General features: G+C 46.9%; 1 protein-coding gene and 1 long non-coding RNA gene across 4 annotated transcripts in view; one reads left to right on the plus strand and one right to left on the minus strand.

Annotated features, from left to right (window-relative positions):
- Window positions 1-23,650, plus strand: part of Ttc39c (tetratricopeptide repeat domain 39C) — a 119,297-nt gene that overhangs the window by 34,986 nt on the left and 60,661 nt on the right. The window contains exon 1 of one of the 3 annotated variants that reach the window (NM_001415714.1): window positions 1,595-2,282. The exons of the other annotated variants lie outside the window; for them this stretch is intronic. Coding sequence (NP_001402643.1) covers window positions 2,125-2,282 — 158 coding nt within the window. The 5' untranslated portion in view covers window positions 1,595-2,124. Of the gene's footprint in view, window positions 1-1,594; window positions 2,283-23,650 lie in introns of those variants that run through there. 3 annotated transcript variants of the gene reach the window in all.
- On the minus strand, window positions 515-2,688 carry LOC134482904 (uncharacterized). Its single transcript, XR_010059618.1, has 2 exons — window positions 2,487-2,688; window positions 515-814 (listed from the first exon to the last, which is right to left on the minus strand). It is a non-coding gene; the product is annotated as an uncharacterized LOC134482904 (long non-coding RNA).

Genomic DNA, 23,650 nt, shown 5'->3' on the forward strand with positions numbered 1-23,650 from the left:
GATGCCTCCCACTTTGACATTGTCCTCTTGGCTTGCCTCTCTTGTTGCCTGGATTGTGCAAGGACTTCAGATGGATGGGCTCCACCTGTCCAAAATCCAGGCAGTCTGAGCAAGGAAGGCCTTGGCCAGGCTGGTCAGCACTGATGCCATAGATGCTATGAAGCCAGGAGCCTCATGTGGACTTAGTGGGCTGTGCAGTCCCTAACACCTAATGGCTTGCCCATCAAAATGTATACACACATGAGTGTATTAAAGAAACCCTGGCTTCTGTGTCATTTGCTCTCTGCTGGCACAGTGGATGCATAGCTCTCAGCATCCATTCTTATCAAGGATGCCATTCAGGTCTTCTGGAAATGTCATTACAAGACACTAAAAAACTGAAGTCTGAATGTCACTGAAGGCAGTGACAGTGCTTACAACTGAGACCAAAATTAAACAGTCAATTTGTAAAGTTCTTTCAGCATAAATGACATGTTTCCTAAATTAGATGGTACCATTTCCAGGTAGACATGCATTCATTTTTTATTTTAGTATTTATTTAATATTTTGTATTCCAACTTCTTGTTAAGAATTTGTTAGCCCAGCATAGTATCTGAACGTGCAGTTACCAACCCAGGGCTGAAGCAGGAGACTGCAGTGAATTCAGGGCTGGTCAGGGATACAGGGGAAAGTCTCAGAGAATTAGCGTGATTTTACAACAGTCGTATGGAGTATTGTGCTTGAGGCATGGGCCTGCTGTCCTAGTTAGGTGGGAGGTCAGGCCGGGTGACTGAGCCCAGGCGTTCCAGGCCAGCCTGAGCAGAATAGTGCGATCCTGTAAGAAAGGAGAAAGAGAAGGCTACAGCTAGGCACTGACCACAATGGGCATTCCTCTTCAATTTCATGGCTGAACATGAGATAGGAGTTAGATGGTCTTGTAAGGAATGCTACAAGTAACAAAGCTAACATGCAGGGTGAGTTTAAATTACGGTGCACTTGTGTGGTAATTTATACGTAGCTCGCTATAATGTTGGATGTTATTTTTGGAGTAATGTCTTGATCTGAGTATGAATGGTTTTGAGCCCTTTAGCGGTTAAGTCTCTTCTAATTGAAGTGAGCGAGTTCTTAGGGAAGATAGTCCAATTTGACATTCGCACAACCTTAGTTGTCAAAGTATTGTTTAACAGCTGCTAAAGTAAAGGGGAGAAGAACATTTTTAAAACCCATAAACAGATTTCTCTTTTATGTCTAAATGGTGCATGCAGAAACCACTAGCTCACCGTCAGAAGTGAGACTCTGATTAAATTATCACCCTTGGCGTTTTGCTTACATTTGCTTATATAAAAACCACAGCTTTTCTGTTTCACTGGCTTGGAAGTATAGTCGTCAGGGTGCTGAGAACACACCTTAACAGCTTACTTCTTAGCGTTTAAATATTTAGCTACGTAGCATATGGATCCCTCTCTCTACGTGTTTCTAATGTTGGTGGTGGGCCCTAGCAAATGGTCCGGGTTCTGGAGGCCACGCCCCCGCCGCCCAACTGCTTGAGGATTGGCTGCTTTGGGCCTGGGGGAGGGGGCTGGCTGGGATCCGGACGAAGTTGGGGGTGACTGGCACTGGACTCCCAAGGGTTCTGACACGCGTGGACCAAGCCAAAGACACCTGAGTGCCCAGCCGCGCTCAGTAGCAGCGGACCAGGAGTTCTCTGACCCTGAGTCAAGCTCTCCCGCCCCTCCCAGTGCGTCCGAGGTCCATCCTATCTCGGAGGGTTGGGCATTGGGGCCTCGCGTGGGTGTCCGCAGCCTGGCGCTAGCCTGGGGGCCTATGGGGCGGGTTCCGGGGCCCAGAGGGGCTGCAGGAAGCGGAGGCAGCTCCGGACGCCTGGATCGAAGCGGGCGCAGACACCCGAAACGGCTGGGGTGGCCGCGAGCCGGCTGCTGAGTAATCCCCGGCGGCGGGTGGGGGCGGCCGGGCGCCCACGTTCCCCGCGCCGCAGCCCGGCGGCGGCTCCGCCTTCGCGTCCCTCCCCGCCCCCTGCTGGCTGCTGTGCTCGGCTCCCGGCAAGTCGGACAGGGCTCGGGGAGCGCGGGCCGCTGCAGCCGCCTCCCGCACCTCTCCTCGGCCCGCGCCGGGCCTCGTGCGCCCATGGCCGGCTCGGAGCAGCAGCGGCCGCGGCGGAGGGAGGACGGCGACCCGGACGCGGCAGCGGCGCCCCTGCAGGACGCGGAGCTGGCCCTGGCTGGCATCAACATGCTTCTCAACAACGGCTTCAGGGAGTCGGATCAGCTTTTCAAACAATACAGGTGACCCGGGCTCCCCGACTCTCTGCCCTGGCTGCGCACACCGGGTGGTCACCTCGTGACCTGCGGCAGCTCTCTTCCCTGCTCTCCTTCGCTTCCCAAGGCTTTATCTGCAGCCTTTGCCCTGAGCCTTGGCCCCATCCTCCTCCCCACCCCATCCCCCGCTGCTCTGACCCTTCCTTCCCTGCCACCGCAGTCTGGTCTCACTTTCTGCCCTCCGAGGGGTGTCCAGTGTTTTTCTGCTGCTTTCGAGCTGTCGCCTGGTCTCCCACCGCGCCTTGGCTCGGGGGACTGATGCATTAGAGGCAACAGCGAGCCTAGCACTTGCTGGGTTGGGACTCTGGCTCTCACGCTGCCCCGGCAGCCTTTGTGACCTGAGCACCCTTGCCAGGTCCTTGTGTGGCGCTCTCCTTTGTATACCCTGGTGCTTTCGTTATTTAAAGACTGAGTAGTGTAATTGTCGCTCTGTAGAGGAACTTGAAACATTTCAGTCCAAACTCTGACCACCCATCTCTGCCTCATCCTTCTACAGTCAGGATGAGTCCTGATGCCTTTCAAGAGAGCCGATTTTTTAAGAATTATCTAGTAAGAAGAAAATAGAGGAATTTTTAAAAGTACAGAAGAATGAAAGGGGAAACACGTGTGTTGCTTTAATTTTTGTTTGCATTTGAAAAATTAAGCTCAAGATCTAAGCCCTGTTGTGAAAGAAGCCCTGGGAACTCAAAGCTCCAGGTGTTCTGCTTCAGGAAGCAAGCTGGCTTACCGTGAATGTGGGCTGGCCGTCAGATGCCTAGTCGCTGTCCTCAGCATGTTTAAGGGCGGACACCGCATAGTTTCTTGAGACATAGTTTAGATTGAAATGAGAGAACCCCAGTGTAGTTGTGATGAAGTAAGAGTGTGTTAATAATGGGGAATGCTTAGACTTTAAAGAATGGTGATTTCCACCAAGCCCAGTCACTCCCGCAGAGAAGCAGGTATCTTACAACTAGGAACTTTCCATGAGATCTGGTTTACTTTTTGAGACACTGTACAGTTTGTAGCTCAGGCTAGCCTTGATCCTCCTATCTCAGCCTCCTCAAGGCTAAGATTACAGGCTTGCACTGCCACACCTTGGCCCTACAGCAGACTTACTTTTAAGTCAGCTTCTTCTTACCTTTATGGTCTGAAAATGAGGACAACTTAAGAATGTCTTATTTAACACACACACACAGAGTTTGATTTTAGCTTCATCAAAGGCTTTGATGGAAGATTTTTTAAAAGTTAACTATGGTATTGCTTGCTTATGGGCTTTAATTAATTAGTTAATTAAACTTTTTTTGAGACAGGCTGTCACTGTGCATCCTTGGCTGGCCTGGAACTCACTATACAGACCAAGTGGTGATGTTGCTGTCACACTGAAAGCAGGAAACCTAGCTGGTGATTCTCAACCTGTGGGTCACAACCCCTTTGGCAAAACTGTCTCCAAAATATTTATATTACGATTCATAGCAGTAGCAGAATTACAGTTATGAATTAGCAGTGAAAATAACTTTATGGCTGGGGGTCAGCACAGCAGGAGGAACTGTGCTAAAGGGTCACAGCGTTAGGAAGGTGGAGCAGCACTGCCCAGGTTTATGGGATGCCGAGAGGGCAGATGAAAGGCTGGTGCTCTGCATAGAGCACAGAGCATCGTGAATGGATGTTTTTCTGTAGGGAAGAAGACCAGCAGTGTTTAGCTTAGAGAATAAGGGAGGAACAAGACTGTAATGTGTGCTTGTGAAGCACACGTTCACGCACACCCCCCTCTTATGTCTTACTGCTCTTCCCCAGCCAGAGACTGACTCTAGCATCCACAGGGTCCATCACCGTGTCCTAAGTCAGACTTGGATCTCACGTATTAGAGATCTGCAGCTGGCCCGGGCCTTGTTTCCAGCATGGCTACAAGGGTGCTGTTGGGATGAGGGGGAGAAGGCAGGATGACTGACAGCATTATCCTGTCAGCTTTCCCTTGCTCCATCTGCTGTGTTGGATGGTGGAAAGACCTCGAGTTCCTCCCGCCTCCAACATGTGCTGCTCTCATCCACGTGCTGGGAGGCGCGGCTGCATAGTCGGTCAGAGACTGGCGTCCAGAGCTGGGGTTCCAGGCCTGGCCCTGCCCTTTGTGGATGCTGATGTTCCAGGTTCTCAAACACTGCTTCAATGACTATAAAACGAAATAGTGGTAACAGTACCCGTGGCACAGGGTGACTGCTTGTTAAACGTTACTAGGAGAGAGCTGGGGACAGGGATGTAGCTCGGTTGAGTTCTTGCCCACTGTGCATGAAGCCTTGGATTCAGTTCCTAGCACCACTTAACTGGGTATGGTGTGGATGCATTCAGTTCCAGCATGCTGGAGTATGCGCAGAGGGATCCATAGCAGAAGGCTTGAGGCTGGTTTGGGTTCCATAGTGAATGAGGCCATCCTGGGATACAGGAGACAGATACTGTCGGGCTGTCTGTCTGTCTGTCTGTCTCCCTGTCTCCCTCTCTTCCTCCCCCTGCCCCGGTATTGACAAGATCCAAGGTCCCAGGAACCTGACACGGCCTGTGAACACAGTGAAAGCTGTGCCAGCTCAGTGCTGATGCCCTCACCACTACTTCAGCACCAGGCAGAAGGCCCCTGCTGTGCAGATAGCTCTTATATATGTAATTTAATTACTTATGCTTTATTAACTTATTTAGTGCATGGGGGCAGGGTGGGTATCGTCACGTGGCACTCGGAGATCAAGCTGAGCTCCTCAGGCTCAGTGACAAGCACCTTTACCACCTGAGCCATCCTGACAGTCTCCGGCTTTTCTATGGAATGCTCACTGCATGTATTAGCTTCATCTAAGGGCCAGGGGATGCTTAAGGAAACCTCTCTTAATTCTTTTTTTCTGTCACCATAGTAATTGGGCTGCTGGAAACTCCACATTGACTTCCTGACTGTGTTTGAGTGTCCCGTATGTCCACATAGGAGGGAACGAGATTGCTAGCCATTTTCTTCTCATTGTCTTCTGGGTGACTCATGCTCCCCTTTCTGATAAAATGCTCTCCTCAGATGAGCAAAGAAACACTGTCTATCTAGCATTAAAATAACTTACTTTTAGAGGTCATTTTCTCATGCTACATTAAGAGGAGACTTTTCATCAGTAGGCACTGCTTGTGCAATGGCCACTTCATAGAAACTGCTTACAGTTAAAGCCATTCTGGATTATATAACACAGATGTTGTTCCTATGAGGATTAGAAATATCTGCACAGTAGAGACCTTCTTCTGATGTGTCAACAAGACCCTGGTTGGAGGTTGCTAACAACTGCTCCTTCTGCAAATGACAGCACTGATGCAGGACAAGATGCCTGTGCTTGGTGCTCAGCCACTCGGAGCTGTTTCCACAGAGACCAGAAGAGGTTTGCACTGTGCTATGAATGTGGTTCATGTCACTCAGGTCCATTGAAGTTACAGGCCTGACTGTTGGAAGGGATGGAGCCTTTAGAAGATGATTAGAGGCTTGGCATTTTTGGAAGGAGAACCTTTAGGAGGTGGGACCTAGTCAGATGTTGTGAGGTCATTGGAGGCTTGAGGTGGTTTCTCTTAATACCCTCTGGAGGTCCTGAGAAGTCTGTCACAAAAGGGGTAAACCTGCCTCTACCATGACATATGACTCTTTACTCCTAGAAGCTGCCTTCATGTATTACTGTGTACCCCACCCCCTAACCCCACCCCTTACTATGGCATCAACTGATCCTGGACTTTGAACCTCCAGAGCACTGAGCTTTAGGAAAAGTACTGTATATGTATCCTGGGTCAGGTATTCTGCGCTAGGAAAAGCTGGCTGGCTAATGCCTTGGGACTTTGCAGCTTTGAGCCCAGGGCCATGTTTATAAGTTCATGTTACTCCCGTTCTCAGAGCTCAGTGCTCTGATGCAGCAGGCCCATATGCTGAGCTGGTGTTGCCTTTGTGACACATTCAAGCCTTGGGGCAGGTGATGAGACACACTTGGTGAGGGTGCAGGAGAGAGTGTCAGTGCTGTGTGCACCAGCAGGTGCACTGTGTCCAGCCCAGCCAGAGGACACTGTACAGGGGAAACGCCGTCTGAATTTCACGATGAGGCAGGAGTGATCCAGTTGAAGGAGAAGATCTGGGGAGATTGGGGGAAGCTGAGGAGAGGTGAGGCATGATGTTGTTTAAGCTGAGTCAGGGAGAGGAGTTGGTGGATACCCAGTTAGGGGCAGACATGCAGGGTCGAGGCTGCAGTTGCCTGAGTAGCAGCTGATGATGTGTGAGTGGTTTATTCTGCCTTTGCTTCCCCTCTCCTGTCTGGTCCGTGCTGTGAGTCAGTGCTTTCTCCTGGGGCTGGGCGTCCACTTACTGTCCCTGAGACATCGTGTGCTTGTGATGCCATGTCCACAGTCGATTCCTAATTTTGTCCTAGAGGCTTTTAATCGGAGGGCTGGTAGGAAAGGGGGCAGACATGACGCTGAGGAGGATCTGGGGGCTCCAGTGAGCTTCGTCATTTCCAGAAGCCATACCGGATGCTAAGTCTCCTCCCTCCCCGATAGCACCAGCTCATCCCCTGCTCGCTCGCCATCTTTTTTACTTTTGTGGACAAGGTCTCATGTAGCCCAGGCTAGCCTCACACTTGCTATGTAACAGAGATCCAGACTGTCCTTCTGATCCATCCCTCTCCCTCCTGAGTGGTGAGGTGACAAGCATGCTTCACCATGTCCACTTTACGTGGTGCCGGGGAGCAGACTTAGGGCTGCACGCACACCAGGCGGCCATTCTGCCAATGAGCTTCGTCCTGCCCCTCTCCTGCCCCCCCCTTTTTTTGACATTTGTAGGTCTTACTGTGACAGTATTGCTACCAATCTCTGGATGTGGATATTACTAAAATAGTAGGCATATTAAAGACTATGCTGAGGGTGCATAGAATTCTTCATTCAACCCAAGCATGGCAAACAGTGTGGGCATTGGTCCTTAACCAGTCACCAGCGACAAGTGTGCACAAATAAGTAAGGATTTGGTAGAGAAAGAAGACATAGCTGAGATTATGAATTCTGTTTTCCTTTTCCACTTTATGTTATAAAATGGCATTTATTTTGTGATAAAAATGTCTGTGTGTTTGCGTGTACGTATGTCTGATGTGTGTTCAGACCCTCAGTGCTCGGCACAGGTATAGAGCATGCTATGGAGCCCTGGGTGACGTGACTGTGTTTGAGAGTACATCCATGTGGATTAGGCTTACTGCTGTGGGGGTTACTGGCTCTGATTCAGGGGTTGGGAAAGTATGGCCTACAGGCCGTCCGGCTTTCTGTCTGTCTTTGCAAATACAGTTTTATTGGACACAGCCACACTCCTGTGATGGTCACTGGCTTGTAGCTGCTTGTACATCACAATTTCAGCAAAAGGAAGGTGTGAGAGAAACTATAGTGCTAGCCTTCATCAAGTCTGTTGACCCCAGGAACAAACCATAGACGTCCTTGGGAAAAATCAAACTAGGAGATCCTGAGCTGCTCGGGTCCACGCTTCTTCCTTGCCAACCGTGTCAGATCACAGGACGGCAGGAAGCTGAGGGGATGGGTGTCGTGGGTGGTCTGGGCCACTCAGCACTGCTTCTAGAGTCTGGGCAAATGTGTAGATGCAGAGACAAAAGTGGTGTGTGACACGTTAGTGAAGGAAGTCGTCCATCGATTCCTGCCTTCTTCCTCTCAGTGGTGTGGCTGTCACCACTCATAATCCCTCATCAGTACCCACCCTCCAGAGCCTTGGCATGAGTGCATTCCCACATGCACGCATGTGTAACACACTCAGTTGTACAGATCACAGTTAAGGATGCACCTCCAGTGTGCATCCTCTGGAGCCCCTCCCACCGTGTTAATGGCCACGTCAATTAGATAACATTCTTCCTCTAACTCAGTGGAGTGAAGCTGTGTGAAGTTAGTGGGGTTTTGATGAGGCTAAGAAAATGAGAGAGACTTCTAGTCTATTTTTTGAGATGAGGTTTTTAGTTGAGTGTATATGTGGGTGGTATGTGCACATGTGAGTGCAGGTGCCCCCAGAGGCCAGTAGAGGGCATCAGGTTCCCCTAGAACTGGAGTCGCAGGTAGTTATGAGCTTCCTGGGCTGGATGCTGGGTAACAAGCTTGGCTTTTGAACAAGGACAGTACTTACCCTCAACTGCTGAGCCTGTAACAGTTACAGAAGAGAATCCACTGAAGAAATCTGTTGTTGGGGTGAGTTCTCCAGGCATACATGAACCACTTCCTGCCACTCAGGAACTCCCCCCCAAACCACCAGATCCTGGCTGATGTAAGAGCTCCTGTGCTCTGGCCCCATTTCCCAGCCTCCCTCCCACTGCCATTACCCTACCGTGCACCAGAGTAGTCCACAGTACCCAGGCTGTTGGGGGCTTTCCTGTGCTCACTGGGCTTCTAAAATCCTTACTTTATCTTTTTCATTTTATTATTTTTAAAATTTTATTGTCAAAATAATTTTCTTAATCTATATGTCTATTTAATTTTATTAACTTATTTAATTTATTGTAATTGTATTATATTTATTAGTTATAATTAAATTACACACCTATTTTAGTCAGTGTATGTCACAAGTCAGAGGGCATTTACATTTGGAGTTGATTTTGTCATGTGGGTCCCGGGGATTGAACTCAGGATGTCAGGCTTGGCAGCAAGTTCCTCTACCTATGAACCATCTCTCTGGCCCCTGTCCTTACTTTCCTCCTTCACTGTGTGGCCTTGGCATCCTTACTTCTTGTCTGTAGGAAAAGACTTTGGTCATAGAGGCCTTCTGTGCACACAGGTTCTGTACTGTTGCAGTCTTCTGAGGCTTGAGAAGTACTAAAAGCTCTTCCCCACCAGGCACTCTCTCCTCCCTCTGGCAAACCTGTGTTGACAGCAAGCCTGTTTCCTCAGGCCTCTTCTTCACCCTCCTGAAGGCATCTGTGCAGAGCCCACAGCCCGGTTGGTCTGCTCTACAAAGGCCTCTATGCAGACTTTCTTTATCAGGACCCCGGACTCTGCACGTGGCACAGCCGAGCCAGGCTAGGGACAGTGTCCTGTCTCCACCATTGCAGATGAAGGCAGGGAGCCTCAGGAACAGCCAGAATTCTCATTCATTTCAGTAACCCTGTGCCTCTGGGACATGCTAAGAACCACAGACATGGGCTGGAGAGATAACTCAGCGGTTAAAGGCTAGGCTCACAACCAACAAGACAAGAACATAGAAATTATGATAACGAAGACAGCAGCCCTCACTCAAAAGTTGCCAGAGATCACTGGGTACGTGATTGAATACTGACTCATACATGATACATGATTTGATACATGACTGAATACTGGAAACCAACAGCACCAGAGCAGGCCACTGAGGTAGCACAGAACGGGGATATGTGTGCTGCACAAGACAGATGGCCTGAGTTTGATTCCCAGAACCACAGCAAGTTGGAAGGAAAGGACCAACCCACAAAATTGTCCTCAGACCTCTAAATTAATAACCTTGTTAATCTATATGTCTACTTAGTTTTTAAAAAGTATTTAATATACTAATTATAATTAAATTATACACATACATGCATGCATGTATACATGCATGAGAACTCACATATACTCACACTCATATATACACTCACACATAGACTCATACCCACGTATACACATGCTCATACACACATACATATTCATACACACTCACATAGATACATACAGACACTCACACACATACTCATACACTCACAGACACCCACACACAGATACACACAGTCTCAGTCTGTCTCCCCTCCCCTCCTCTTCTCTCCTCTTTCTCTCTGACAATAAAATTTAAGTCTCCTTTCCTGGCCAGGGCACAGTGCCTTTGGGAGTGCTACAAAACTCCCATTCCTCACTTGCTGTAGGCTGCTGTAGGCATGCCTACTGACCCAATTTGAGGCACCCCAGAACAGCCTTACGACTTCAGTTCTACCTCCCATAAACAGTGTAACTCTGGTTTAGTCTTTCCCATCAGTGCTTTCCACATGCCGGCCCTGGGCCGAGGAGGGTTGGGGAGCAATCATGGGAGACACAGCAGCACTGAACGTTTATCTCCCATAAACCAGTCAGTTTGGAAATGGAGCCTGAGTGTCACCCACACTGGCTGGGGCAGAATTCTTGGTGGCTGTGCTGTGATAGCAGGGCAGCCTTTCCTGGGAGCTCTTGTGTCTTGCACATAACCATTTCAGGGCTGTGGGCTCTGCTCCCCCAGGGTGAGTAAGCAGACAGACAGCTCCCAGACTCTAGGAGTCTGTCCTGATTTTCATAAGCAGTCAGTTTCTGGGGGAGCCTGGTATGACTGTAGTTGTGCGTTCTAGAGCCATGACTCTTGATGGCACCAGACCTGCACCCTCTTTGGATGGCAGACAGTTTATGATTCCCCCTTTATGGTCTGAAATGAGATTGGCAGTGAGGTATCCTATAGTATGTAGTTAGAAGCTGCTGCTGTGAAGAGATTTGGATGTAAAAGATGAGAAGCTTTTGCACACAAGTAGAGAGTGACAGGGCCATGCACTCTAACAGCAGGAAGTTGCAGCACGTTGCTCTGTGTTAATAGAAAATGGGGTGATCCTGACAGAGGGAGACTCCTGGCTGGCAAGGGAAGGAACCAAAGAACACGACACTGTTAGCATGGGCCAGGCTGCCCTGGTCAGGGAAGTGTCAAAATAATCAAGTTCCCGTTTAAGTACACGGGCTGTACCCTGACCAAATGCCTTGGCTAACACTTTGTATCTTGAAATCCCACCTCCAGTCAAGGCTATAGAAGCCTGCCCTCCTAGCCATTCAGGGTTAGACAATGAATTGGAAGGGCTTTGTAAGGCAGTTGGCCATTCTCAGTATCTGAGTAGAGTTAAAAAATAGAAGAGACGACAATGTATGCTGCTCTTGTTGAAGACCCGAGTTCAGTTCCTAAAACCCATGTGAGGTGACTCACAGCCACTCAGAACTCCATCTCCAGGGGACCCGACACCATTTTGTGGCCTCTGGACACCTACATTCATGTGCACACACCCACACAGCAACATAAACATAAACATATACATATGATTAAATTAATAAAATCTTGTTTAAAACAAACAGTCCCCAATCTTCTTAACAAAGTTGCTAAAACACATCAGAACTTGACCAAAAATAAAAATAAGTAAATCGAATAATTGCACGTCTTGGTGTCCAGTGTCCATGTCTTCAGTAGTGTATGGGATGTTGAATACATTAAAGGAGGCTGTAATATACTGCATAAATCCCAGCATATGATACAAGTGAACACATGGTAGTGGTGCTGTGATGTGTATCCCCTAAAACCACAAGCAGTTCGGCTGTTAGGAACAGTTTCCAAAACTGGGGTCAAACCCCGACAAAGCCTGTCTTTGGATGTTGTGATGAAGATGGTGGACTCTTTGCACTTATAGTTTCTACAGCCTTGAGATAAACCAACCATGGATTGAAAATACCTGACGGAAAGGAATTCCAGAAATTTCTAGAAGACAAAATTAGCATTTGCTATGCATCAAGTATTATGCTGAATTGACACAAATGGAGCAGTGTTGTGGCTTTATATGATTTTAGGTAATCTCAGTGACTGGAGGCTATGGAGGGTGTGCATGGGTTATCTGTACATACTGAGCATCTGAACCATGAGGGCCTGGACTAGTGTCCCTGAAAACCAGCGACAGTCCTATTCCTTTCTGTGTAAATAGAAATCAGTTCGAGAGATAAAGCAGTTTTATATCTTCATAATCAAGAGATAATAACACATGGCATTGTGGGACAGAGTCCAGAGAGCTCGCACACTGCAGGACTGTGTGCATCTGTGGCCCTGGTCCTGTCTGTGATAGAGCACACACTGCAGGTATAGCTTGGGTCAATTCCAGGTCCCACGGTTTTCTAAATGTCTTCATGAGAAACACTGGGACTGGGAGGCTCAGGACAGGCTTCCTTGTCTGTAGTGAGGCCAGGGCTGTGACAAACACCACAGCGCTTGGGCTTCACTAACGGGCTGCAGAAGCAGGAGACTGCCCAAGCGGAAGCTGTGGCTGTGTGGCATAGTGGAGAATGCAGAACCTCAGTCCCATCTGTAGTCGCAGGTACAAGTTTCCCTGGGGCAGGAAGAGCCCCCAAGTTGAATCCCACAGGTTTGTCATCTGAAGCACCAGTTTTTCGTGGTCACACACATGCTACTTCTAGGTCCCATATAGTTCCTAGAAGCATTGTCAGCCCCAGTTCTCCTGTCCCTTACTGGGCACATACAGAGCCACCTACCCAGTACAGAACTAAACTGCAGCTCCTGGGCCTCTGTAGCCTTAAGGTCTGTTTCCAAAGCCTAGATTCTCTAACCTGTTGTTACTCAAGTCTTCTCAGCTGTGAACCTCAGGTACTGACTTATCAGTGTTCTCCCCAGATATCCAATAAGCTTTTTAAGATGTCCACTGTACAAATTAAAACACAGGTCTTTAGAATTAAAAGGCCCACATCTCCAGAAAGGAGGACATAGTTGTTCAAAAGCTACATAGCTTTAAAAGACCACTTTCTCACATGCGGGACAGACAGGAGGCCTTGTGGTGACTCTGCCCTTCTTGTATTTAGAAGCAACTGGCAGGGCCCCATAGTACAGAGCACTTCTGTTCCCATTCTCAGTATGACATCAGCTGCATGTTAGCTCAGCCTGTTTTCACAGGTTCCCTGCACATCAAGATTCCTTGCTGGGTGGGGCATTTCAGGAAAAATCTGTCTGAGCCTGAGACTTCTCACTCTCGGTGAGTGAAGACTCCCCACATAAATACCACATCTGCTTTAGGACTGTGTCCTGCCGTGACTGTGCCATTTCCCCCTGAGCTTTACTTTGGTACAGCGTACCATAAGATTGCCATCAAGGACACACAGATTCGAAGAGCCTTATCCTTGATCATTAGTAAGTCTTTCTAACATGATTTGCATCCAAGTTCAGGTTGAATTTGCGAACTGATAGAGACTCCTTAAAAAAGCAGTTGATTAAAGTAAAATCTGCTGCGTGGCCTCTTTAGGGTTTTCCCAGTAGGATGAGTCACTGTGAAAGGCTTCGAGTGGCTGTTTTTCCATCCCTTATTCTGAGCAGTGAATTGCAAAATCTCAAGTTATGCTGTGTCAGGGAAATTGGTGGAATATCAAGAAATGAACTTGATACTCTTCTGTCTTGCAAATCCCGCTCATCATCTCTGGTTGAAACCAACCTGAAGAAGGGGTTGAGATCCTCAGATCTGTGCGGTGGGACAGGACTCTAGAATGGAGCTGCCTGGAGACCCACCTGGGAGAAACTGAGTTCCACGTCACAGTCAGTTTCACATTCGTTTAATTACTCAGAAAAGGAGTTCTGTTGACATCTGAAATGCCATTCGCGTCAGCTGTCAACCCCATATGTGATCCAATTTTTCTGTTGTTATTTCCACATAGATGATTGATGATACACTTAGTAGCTTGAGTTATGGAGATTGCAGAGTGAGCAAGCTAGAAATCACTTTCTTAAAGTAACACAGAAGGAGAGAAGGGACCATGGAAGTAGATGTGGTCAGCTCAAGGAGCTTCGCTGAAGTTGGGACTACAGAGGGGGACAATTAGAGTTCGTTCCTGTTCTGGAACAGTCACCACTGGTGAAATAACACGAAAGTGGGGGGCACGGATGCGCTGCACAGCCCTCTCATGTCTTGGGCCTGGAGTGAGCCTTGAGAGAACATAATGAAACTGAGGAGCTCTCTTCTGAATAGAATAATTTTAGACTGCAAAACAACAGAAACTCATCACAGAGCCATTGATGTCTAGGAAATGATGGTGGAGAAATTTTCAGAATAATGAAGTAAACACTGAGATGCCCTACTGAGATGGTCTGCAGGGAATGCAAGGCTGTCTCAGTGAGCGGCAGACACCTGCAGAGCTCAGACTCCATCCCAAGGAACCAACCTAACAAAATTTATTGTGCAGTGTCTAGCTTCACCTTCAACTGAGAGAGGAGAGAGAGAGAGAGAGAGAGAGAGAGAGAGAGAGAGAGAGAGAGGAGGAGGAGGAGGAGGAGGAGGGGGGGGGGAGGAGGAAGAGGAGGAGGAGGAGGAGGGGGGGGGGAGGAGGAGGAGGAGAGACGAGAGTTTGATTCCCAAAAGATCTAAATGAGCTTTTTATTTGGATAAACAGGTAGATTTTTTCACTTATAAAAGCATTGGCACGATTTTTAAGTTATTGCCACATATTTACCTTAAGATAAAAATAACAAAAATACCTTGATCAGTTTTGATGCTTTTTTAAATTTTTACTTTAATTTTATTATTTTGTTCATATGACGTTTTTGTTTATTTGTATGTATGACAGTGTACTGTGTGTGTGCCCAGTTGTGTGTGTGAGGCAAGCATGGCGGCCTCAGTTTGATTCCAGGAGAGGGCATCAGATTCCCTGGTGCTGGAGTTACAGATGGTTGTGAGCCGTGTGGGTGCTGGCCATCCAGTGCGGGTCCTCTAGAAACGCATCCTGTGCTCTTAACCACAACTCCCCAGCCCCAGTCTCCGTAATTTTAGAGCTCTGGTGGGAAGGACTGCAGTTAGTTGCCACATGTGACTTGGCTATCACCTTTGGAAACTAAACATCAGTCCTATCTCTGTGTGCTAATTGCAATGGATAGAAATGATTCCATCCCTTTTCTACTTGTATGTCTTAGGCAAAGAAGAAGCAATGGGAATGTATTTGGAAGGTATTTAGTACATGTTAATGATTTGGGAAAAATACATGATTGGTGTTTTACTCCCAGAACTATTTTCAGAACACAGCAACAACTCTAAATGACCACCAGAATGTAGCAATAATTGGACGTGAGTGAGACCTAGAGGAGCCTGAGTGGAGTTTGGCAGGCTTGTACCTACGTAGCAGATGGCTGCTCTTCCCTTGTAACTGTTGGTGGGTCAAGCACAGCAGTGAATGAGGATAAGGTGGTCAGTAAGTGCTCACTGTTGGGCAGCAGAGATGGCTTGCTGAGGAAACCACTTGCCACGCAAGCATGGCGGCCTCAGTTTGATTCCTGGTAGCTCACATGTAAAAAGGCCAGGTGCAGTGGTGTGTGCTGGGAGGCAGAGAGATGGGGAGTGGGATCCCTAGACTTCAGTAGCCATCCAGTCTAGCTTAATCAGTGAGTTCCAGTACAGGGAAGACTTTTCTAAACACATACATGAATGGGTGGACAAACAGACAGACAAGAACGGAAGACTAGCACTTGATACCTGAGAGCCTCACCTGAAGTTAACCTCTAGCCTTTATCACACCACTGAAGAGAATACCCTTCCTTTACTGGTGACGCACGCCTTTAATCCTAGCACTCAGGAGGCAGAGGCAGATGAATCTCTGACTTCAAGGCCAGCCTGGAGTAGACAGCGAGCTCCAGCACCTCCCCCCATGGCCGGTTGAAATGAAATGAGAAGATGTCCTGTCCTCGGTTGAGTGGTCTTGGCTTCCTTGCTGGACATCACTTGGTCAGCAGCCCTGGAATGGATTTCTGGGCTTTTATCTGCCCAATGCTTTTATAGTCTGCCTCTGCTGTTGGCTGCTTGCTAACTGTAGTTCACAGGGAGATTTAGGGGGAAGAGTGTGGCATTCAGCTTTGTGCATGTAAAGATTAGTCTTGACTGTTTGGAGTCAGAGATTATATGATTTGAGATGATTTTTCCTGCAAAAACATCCCATTGGCATTTTAGCAGCGAGTGTGCTGTTTGTAGATGGCTTTGGGTGATACTGACCTCTTAGCAGCAGTGACTCTCCCAGTCCGTGAACGTGGGATGTCCTTTCCATCCACATACTTGTAACTTTTTTTATTTCTGTCTGATATGTTGTCTAGATTTCTACAGACAAGTTTTCTACTCGGTTAACTTTATTTCTAAGTATTTTTATCTTTTTGGTGCTAAGTCAATGGAATTACTTTTTAAATATCTTTGTAAGGATTTTTATTGTCAATGTATATAAATGAAACTGATTTTATGTTATTTATATCCTGCAATTTTGTTAAATTTTTATTATTTCCAACAGTCTGGCAGAATTTTTAGGGTTTTCTACATGTAACATCATGTCATCTCTGAATAGCAATAACTCCACTGTTTTCCAGTGAATGCCTTTCATTTCTGTTCCTTACCTTTTATTCTGGCTGATGCTTCTAGTGGCTGTCGAATGGTAATGAAGGTAGACATGCATGGCTTGTCCCTCATCCTGGACCAGAGTTTTCAGCCATTCATCATTGCATACAACAACCTGTTACTGTTTTGCAATATTTCTTGAAAACACAAAACAATTACAACTTTCTCGTTAGTATGATAAATTGTATATGCTAAACCTATTTGATTCTTTAAGTGTTTAATCAATATAATTAGGTAAAAGTACAAATTGATATCTCTCAATTGTTTTAATCCTAAAATATATTAGACACCCTCTATACTGTTTGCTAGCAATTTCTATTAACAATTTATTACTTGGACACTGGAATCAATCTCTTTTGAACTTAAAACTCATAACAAATGTAAAGTGTTACTCAAGTTCACGTCTAGTTAGTCCCAAGGCTGGGTATTAGGGACTAGGTGCATTGAAGAGATCGTGAAGGAAATGAGCATTGTGTTTAGTGTAGGCAGATATGATATATGTTGATTAGGTCAAGAAAGGAAGACAGGTGTTTTTTTTTAAGACTTTCATATATATATATATATATATATATATATATATATATATATATATATATATATATATGCACACACACATGCAGGCTTGGGGTCAGCACAGTTTCCAAAACACAGCCCAGTACTTCTGTTTACTCTAGCCTTGTTTCTGGGATACTTATATAAACATCCAGGAGCAACACCTGTCTCTTAGAGTTCAAACCCAGGGCTCTGGAATACTAGCTCAGCAGTTGAGAGTGCTTGCTGTTCTTGCAGAGGGACCCACACTGTGCTCTCAGCACCCATAGCAGCTCACAGGGCATGTAACTCCAGTTCCCCGGGATCTGATGCCCTCGTCCAGCCTCCTGGGCACTTCACTCATACCCACATTAACACTCTCCTGACAAAACACAGCAGAATCTATAGAAGTGGTTTTTTTTAAATAATTGAAACTTCAGCATTATTTCCATTTATAAGTTAAATATTTATTGACCACCTGTTGGGTTAAGATCATCTTGGCTCATCCTGGGAGGAAATATAAGTAAATCCAACGTATACTCTGCTTTCAAAGACCCAGAAGGTCCACACTGCACGCACTTCCAGTCACATCATGAGAAGAGGCATAGTGGGTGTATTATCCAGCTTAGGTGGCCTTAACAAGATGCTCATGACTGGGTGACTACAGAGCACATTTATTCCCCAACAACCTGGGAGGCTAGGGTCTGAAATAGGGAATTAGCATGGCGGGATCCAATGACAGCTTTCTCCTTGGCTTACCAAGGGCCACCTCCCTGAAGAATCCTTATGTGGACTTTTCTCTGAGCACCAGGTGAAGACAGGGCAGGACTCTGCTCCTCTGACCTCATTTGACCTCAGTTCCTTCATGAAAGCTCTGTCTTCAGATACAGCCACACTGGGCGTTAGAGTGGTGGGGGTGGGGAATAGGAGGTGGAGTGATGGCAAAATGTGGGCAGAGGGGACACAATTCATCTCACAGCCACAGGGATACAGATCTGTGGCACTTTTGGAGGACCTTGCTGAGTGTCCCCCCTCACCCTTCCCTGTGAACCTGTAAGAAGGGCGCTGTCAGTTAGCAGAGGAAGGGGAAGAAGACTCAGGAGAATTGAGTTGTTTTCTGGGGCCCGTCAGTCAGTCAGTCAGTCAGAACTTGGACCCAGAGCCTTGGAAAAGGGGACAGAGTAAGGAAGCGTTTGTTAGGAGTGAAGTGGCCCTGTGGCTGCACAGAGAGCTATGGATTGGAAGGGACTAAGAAGTTGACATGTGTCGATTAGGGGATTCCTATTATGTGCAGAGATCCCAATCTGTAGCTTTGTCCCTGGGGAGGTAGGGGGCTTTGTCCCTGGGGAGGTAGGGAGCTTTGTCCCTGGGGAGGTAGGGGCTTTGATGGATTTTAGTAGAAGAGTAATGTAAATGTAAGAACTGGGTGATAGAAAGCGAATTCTAGGTTTCAGTTTCTAGGTTCAGCAGGCATAGGCTGCCAGATCTTACAGTGCAAGTTGGGTCCCAGTACCCACACAGTAGGACAAAAGAGCTCTCCCACACCCACCTTCCTGATACAGTTTATACTTTACGAAGTTGTTGGTTTTTTAGGCTCATTCTGGTGGCAGAGCGCATGTAAGCTTGGAAGGAAGCAAACACTGCAAAGCCCAGGTAGGGCGGGCCAGGGACATGTGGGGAAGGCTTCAGGAAGTAGGCCTGTGGGACTTCTTTTGGGTTTCTATTTGATTTGGGGTTGTCAGAGGCAGGATATAGGAGGATTTTGGGATCTGGGTCACCATCTAGATGATACTGTCTGGGAAGGGGGAGAAAAAAGGAACACAGGAAGCCAGGCAAACTCGAGTCATTGAGTAACAGGAGTTTTGTGTCATTAACTGGGACACGTTACACCAGGCGGCTGCACACTCCTTGGGATAGAAGTGCATGCTGGGAAAGAACTTGAGTGTCCCAAAGAACTTGAGTGTCCCAAAGCACACCAGAGACCCTCTCTTCATCCCACCAGGATGGGGCCACCAGCAATCGATGCATTCCAAAGCCAGTTAAAGCAGACTTATTATAAAAATGGAACAAGGGCCAATGAGCCTTTTGTTGGGACTTTGGTGTAGGGCCAAAGCCTGCCTTTTGAGTTTGAGGATAGATTTTCTAGTTGGCTTTTGGTCTGAAACCACACCTGTCATTGTCCCCAGAATCTTAGTATCACGGTCCCTAAAGTGGTTTTGCAAGCCTCTTGGCTTTCTCCCTCTCAGCCTAACCCTAAAGCTCTCTTGAAAGCCATCTGCCCTTTCAAAGTGTTCCAAAGCCTGTAGTTATTTTTTACATGCTACCATTTTGTATCCCAATTTGCATCTGTTTAGACAGTAAACAATGAATTATATAGCTGCAGCCACAAGGACAAGGGAACGAAAGCTTTTGGGAATGATCCCTAGATCATTAGCCAGTAATCCAGGAGGAAAGCCAACTAGACTGAGCACTGAATAGGTGAAGGGCATCTATTTCTCTCCCTCTAATACTGGTTAGTACAGAGACTTAAGAGATCCAGATTAGCTAACTGGATTTCTCCTCCCCCACTCTTCGTGTGTGTGTGTGTGTGTGTGTGTGTGTGTGTGTGTACAGTTGCACGCATTCATTTGAAAATGGTAGGACCATATTTTTCAGGGCTGTCTTCTAAATTACTTTGCTGTGCGTATGATAGTTACACAAAAAGGAACTAGAGTTTGCAGGAAATATTATGTAATGGTTAATTGAAAAAGGGCCTGACAGCGAGATCTCTCAGTGAAGTAGCAAAGTAAAATCAGTTGAATAGAAGAAAGAATGAGGTCTGAGGATTGGAGTTAGTGGAGAGAGATGGCTGTGAGTATTTGCTTCTGAAATCCAGTTTGCAAATGTAATTTCATAAGGCACCGGTAAAATGCCCATGGCTTTCATAAGGCACCGGTAAAATGCCCATGGCTTCGAGTGAGCCCCCAGCCTCTGGTGCTGCCAAAAGCACCGCTCTCTCCTGCCATCCATTACCGTAAGAACCTATTCCCCAGTGATGGGGTTAACCCTGAACAGTTAGCACAGGGCAGACAGTGGCTTCTGGAAATGCTTGGCTCCACCAGGCAGTGGGCTTGTGTCTGGCAGAGCTCCGGTAGCTGACTGGCTGTGGAGAATGCCCAAGGCATGCTGACAGTTCCAGAGAAGCCTTGGCAGTGCTGTCCACCACACCACACCACGAGATTGAAAACTGCATTGTTGTAGTCTGTCTGTGAAGAGTGCTGGACGTCCTCTTTAAGTTAGGAACAACGGGGCCTGCTGGGACAGGTCAGATACCTCGTTCTCACGTTTCCTGATTTGCCTATGCTACTCAACTGTTACAAAGAAAAATTAAACCTTGTATTACTTTTGGCTTTTATGTGTTGAATGCACATGTGTGCATGTGCGTGTGGAGGCCAGAGGTCAGTCTCAGGTATCCACTTAGAGTTTTCAGACAAGGCCTCTCACTGGTCTACCTTCCCTGATGAGGTTAAGCTAGCTGGCCAGCAAACCTGAGTGCTGTATCCTTAGTGTCCAGCCTGGCTGGCTTTGACTCAGACTCAGGTCCATTGTATTTTCCCTTCAGAACCCAAGCACAGTTGCCCCTGGCAGCCAAGTGCAGTGTGTGCCTTTTCCTCTCCCAAGAGCCTCCATGTCCAAAGTTGATATGCATCTTGTCTGTCTGTATTTTGATTTCCCCATGTTTCTAATCATAGACACCATATGGTTCTCAGTTTTAAAAATACATGATTATCTACAGTGGTTTGCATTTTTATTTATGAAATCTAACAATGTTGATAAATATAAATCAAGTGTAAATTGCCTTTATTCTGTGGTTTGTTTGCTGGCTGGCTTTTAGACAGGGTCTCCTGTAGCTCTGGCTGGCCCAGAACTTGCCGTGTAGACCAAGCTGACCTTGAACACACAGAAATGTGCCTGCCTCTGCCTTCTGAGTGCTGGAATTGAAGGCATGTGTTATTGTTCCTAGCTGAATTGTCATTATTTAACTGTGGGATAAAGTGCTTCACCGCTTGTGTGAAGAACTTATTCTAGGAACTAGATGGTTACCATTTCCTGAGCTGTCTCTGCTGCTTCAGTAAACATTTTTGTGTCTGTGAGTAAGACATGGCTAGCCATGGGAGTGTCTGGCTGAAGAGTCAGTGCCCCTCTGTGGCAGCAGACCTCAAAAGTGTATTTACAGAGTGTTATAGATTATTCAATAATAATTTACTCATTATTTACTACTTGTAATTTATTACCATCAGTAAATTATTTGCAAATAGGTTTGTATTATTTGCTAATAATAAATATTAATAAATAATAAGTAAGTTATTACTTGTAAACAAAGTGTTTTACAGATTATCAGTTTCTTTTTAATCATCTCACATGTGTGACATGATTTTAATTTTGAAATGTAGAAAGATTACCCAAGAAGCAATATGTTCTGTGCATTCCTATTGCATAGATAAAATATAGGCCCAATGATATTTAGGAATTTAGGCATGTTCAACTAGTCAGCCATATTTTGTGTCCTATGGCAGTGGGAATTTACCACGGCACAAAAGGCTTAGGTTTACAAGGCAGACCTAAAGTAGTATAAAATGCTGTGATTAGTGGAATTATAAAGTGATCATCCAGTTCCGGTGGTAGAGTATTAGACTAGATTAACCAGTGGCAGAGCAGGCTGACCCTGGCGCTAGCTGGCTGTCCAGTCTAACAGAACAGTGAGCTCCAGGTTTAGTGATAGACCCTGCCTCAAAATCATATTCCAATGTGTTAAAGAAAACACAGTATCGCCCTCGTGCCTCCACATGCATATGCATGGGTGAGTGAGCATATGCGTGCATACTGCATACATGCACACACCTCTGGGTTCAATCCCCAGCACTGCCCGATTTCAACTTGGAAGTGACATTGAAGCCATTAAGTGTCAGGAATGACTAAAATTAAATCTGCCCTGTGGCACTGCTCTTCATCCCACTGTCTTAAACCTAAACACTGAGGGACTGGAGTCACAACTGCTCAACCCAAGGGACGGTTAGTAAGGGATCCTCCACCCACGGGAAGGTTAGTAAGGGATCCTCCACCCAAGGGACGGTTAGTAAGGGATCCTCCACCCAAGGGACGGTTAGTAAGGGCTCCTCCACCCAGGGGACGGTTAGTAAGGGCTCCTCCACCCAAGGGACGGTTAGTAAGGGCTCCTCCACCCAAGGGACGGTTAGTAAGGGCTCCTCCACCCAAGGGATGGTTAGTAAGGGCTCCTCCACCCAAGGGACGGTTAGTAAGGGCTCCTCCACCCAAGGGATGGTTAGTAAGGGCTCCTCCACCCAAGGGACGGTTAGTAAGGGCTCCTCCACCCAAGGGACGGTTAGTAAGGGCTCCTCCACCCAAGGGACGGTTAGTAAGGGCTCCTCCACCCACAGGAAGGTTAGTAAGGGCTCCTCCACCCACGGGAAGGTTAGTAAAGTTAGTAAAGGGCTCCTCCACCCAAGGGAAGGTTAGTAAAGTTAGTAAAGGGCTCCTCCACCCAAGGGAAGGTTAGTAAAGTTAGTAAGGGATCCTCCCAGCCCAAATAAATGGGAGACAATAGAGATGATGGTGATCAGTAGGATGGATGGAGAGACAGGCAGATGGTCAGACAGACAGATGATAGATATTGAGAGGTTGAGACTGATGACTGCTTGTAACCAGATTTGCTGGTGTGATCGATTTTGGTATGAGTATGGCCCATCCTGGATGTAGGCAATAAATAATACAGGAGACATCTTGGGAAAATTCAGATTTCTCTTTTCCAGAGTTGAAAGGCAGAAGGATGGCCAGAGGAGGAGGCAGGTGGTTATTTAATTCCACACCTTTGCTGATTGACCACAGAGCCTACTTTGGGAAGGGAAGAGGGCAACTAGTGAGGGGCAGGTGGTTGTAGGGGTGTTAGCGGTCTGGCAGAGGTGGCATTGGCACAGGGAAAGGTGTCTCTATGGAGCACTGTTTCTGAGAGCAGTCCTGGGTTAAGTTGTGGAACACAAGATGCTGTTACTGGCATAAGTCTGGAGAAGAACAGAACATAGCACCAGGGCACAGAGAAGAAAGGCCCATGAGAGGCCAGGGGCCGAGATCTGAAGTTCAACCTGGGAGACGGGGTTTGGGTGTAGGGTGTGAGAATCTACAAAAGGACTATTTTCCTGAAATGCAAGCAGTTCTGCCCTACATCTCTGCTCTTTTGTGACTTAAAAGAAAAAATAAACAAAATTAATTGTAGTCCTCTCTCCTGGAAGGCTTCAGTGAGTTCCAGAATAGCACCTGGGGGTCCTCATAGCATGGCTTCAGGGTTGGTGGCCTAGCAGTAAGCATTTGTCACTGCTAATGTTCCCACCTATAACTTAGTGTGAGTAGGGAAAACATAGCATTTACTTTCTGGTTGACTGGACAGAATAACTGACAGCAACACCTTACAGGAGGAAGGTTCTGCCTCCGTCAGAGCTCCTAGTCAGGGTTCTATGCTGTGAAGAGATGCCATGACCAGGGAAACTCTTATAAAGGAAAGCATCTAATTTAATTAAGGCTTGCTTACAATTTCAGAGGTTTAATCATGGTGGGAAGCATGGTGTCTCTCAGGCAGACATGGTGCTGGAGAAGTAGCTAAGAGTTCTA

The sequence above is a fragment of the Rattus norvegicus genome, chromosome 18 (genome assembly GCF_036323735.1).
Source record: "Rattus norvegicus strain BN/NHsdMcwi chromosome 18, GRCr8, whole genome shotgun sequence".
In the NCBI taxonomy this organism is placed as follows: Eukaryota; Metazoa; Chordata; class Mammalia; order Rodentia; family Muridae; genus Rattus; species Rattus norvegicus.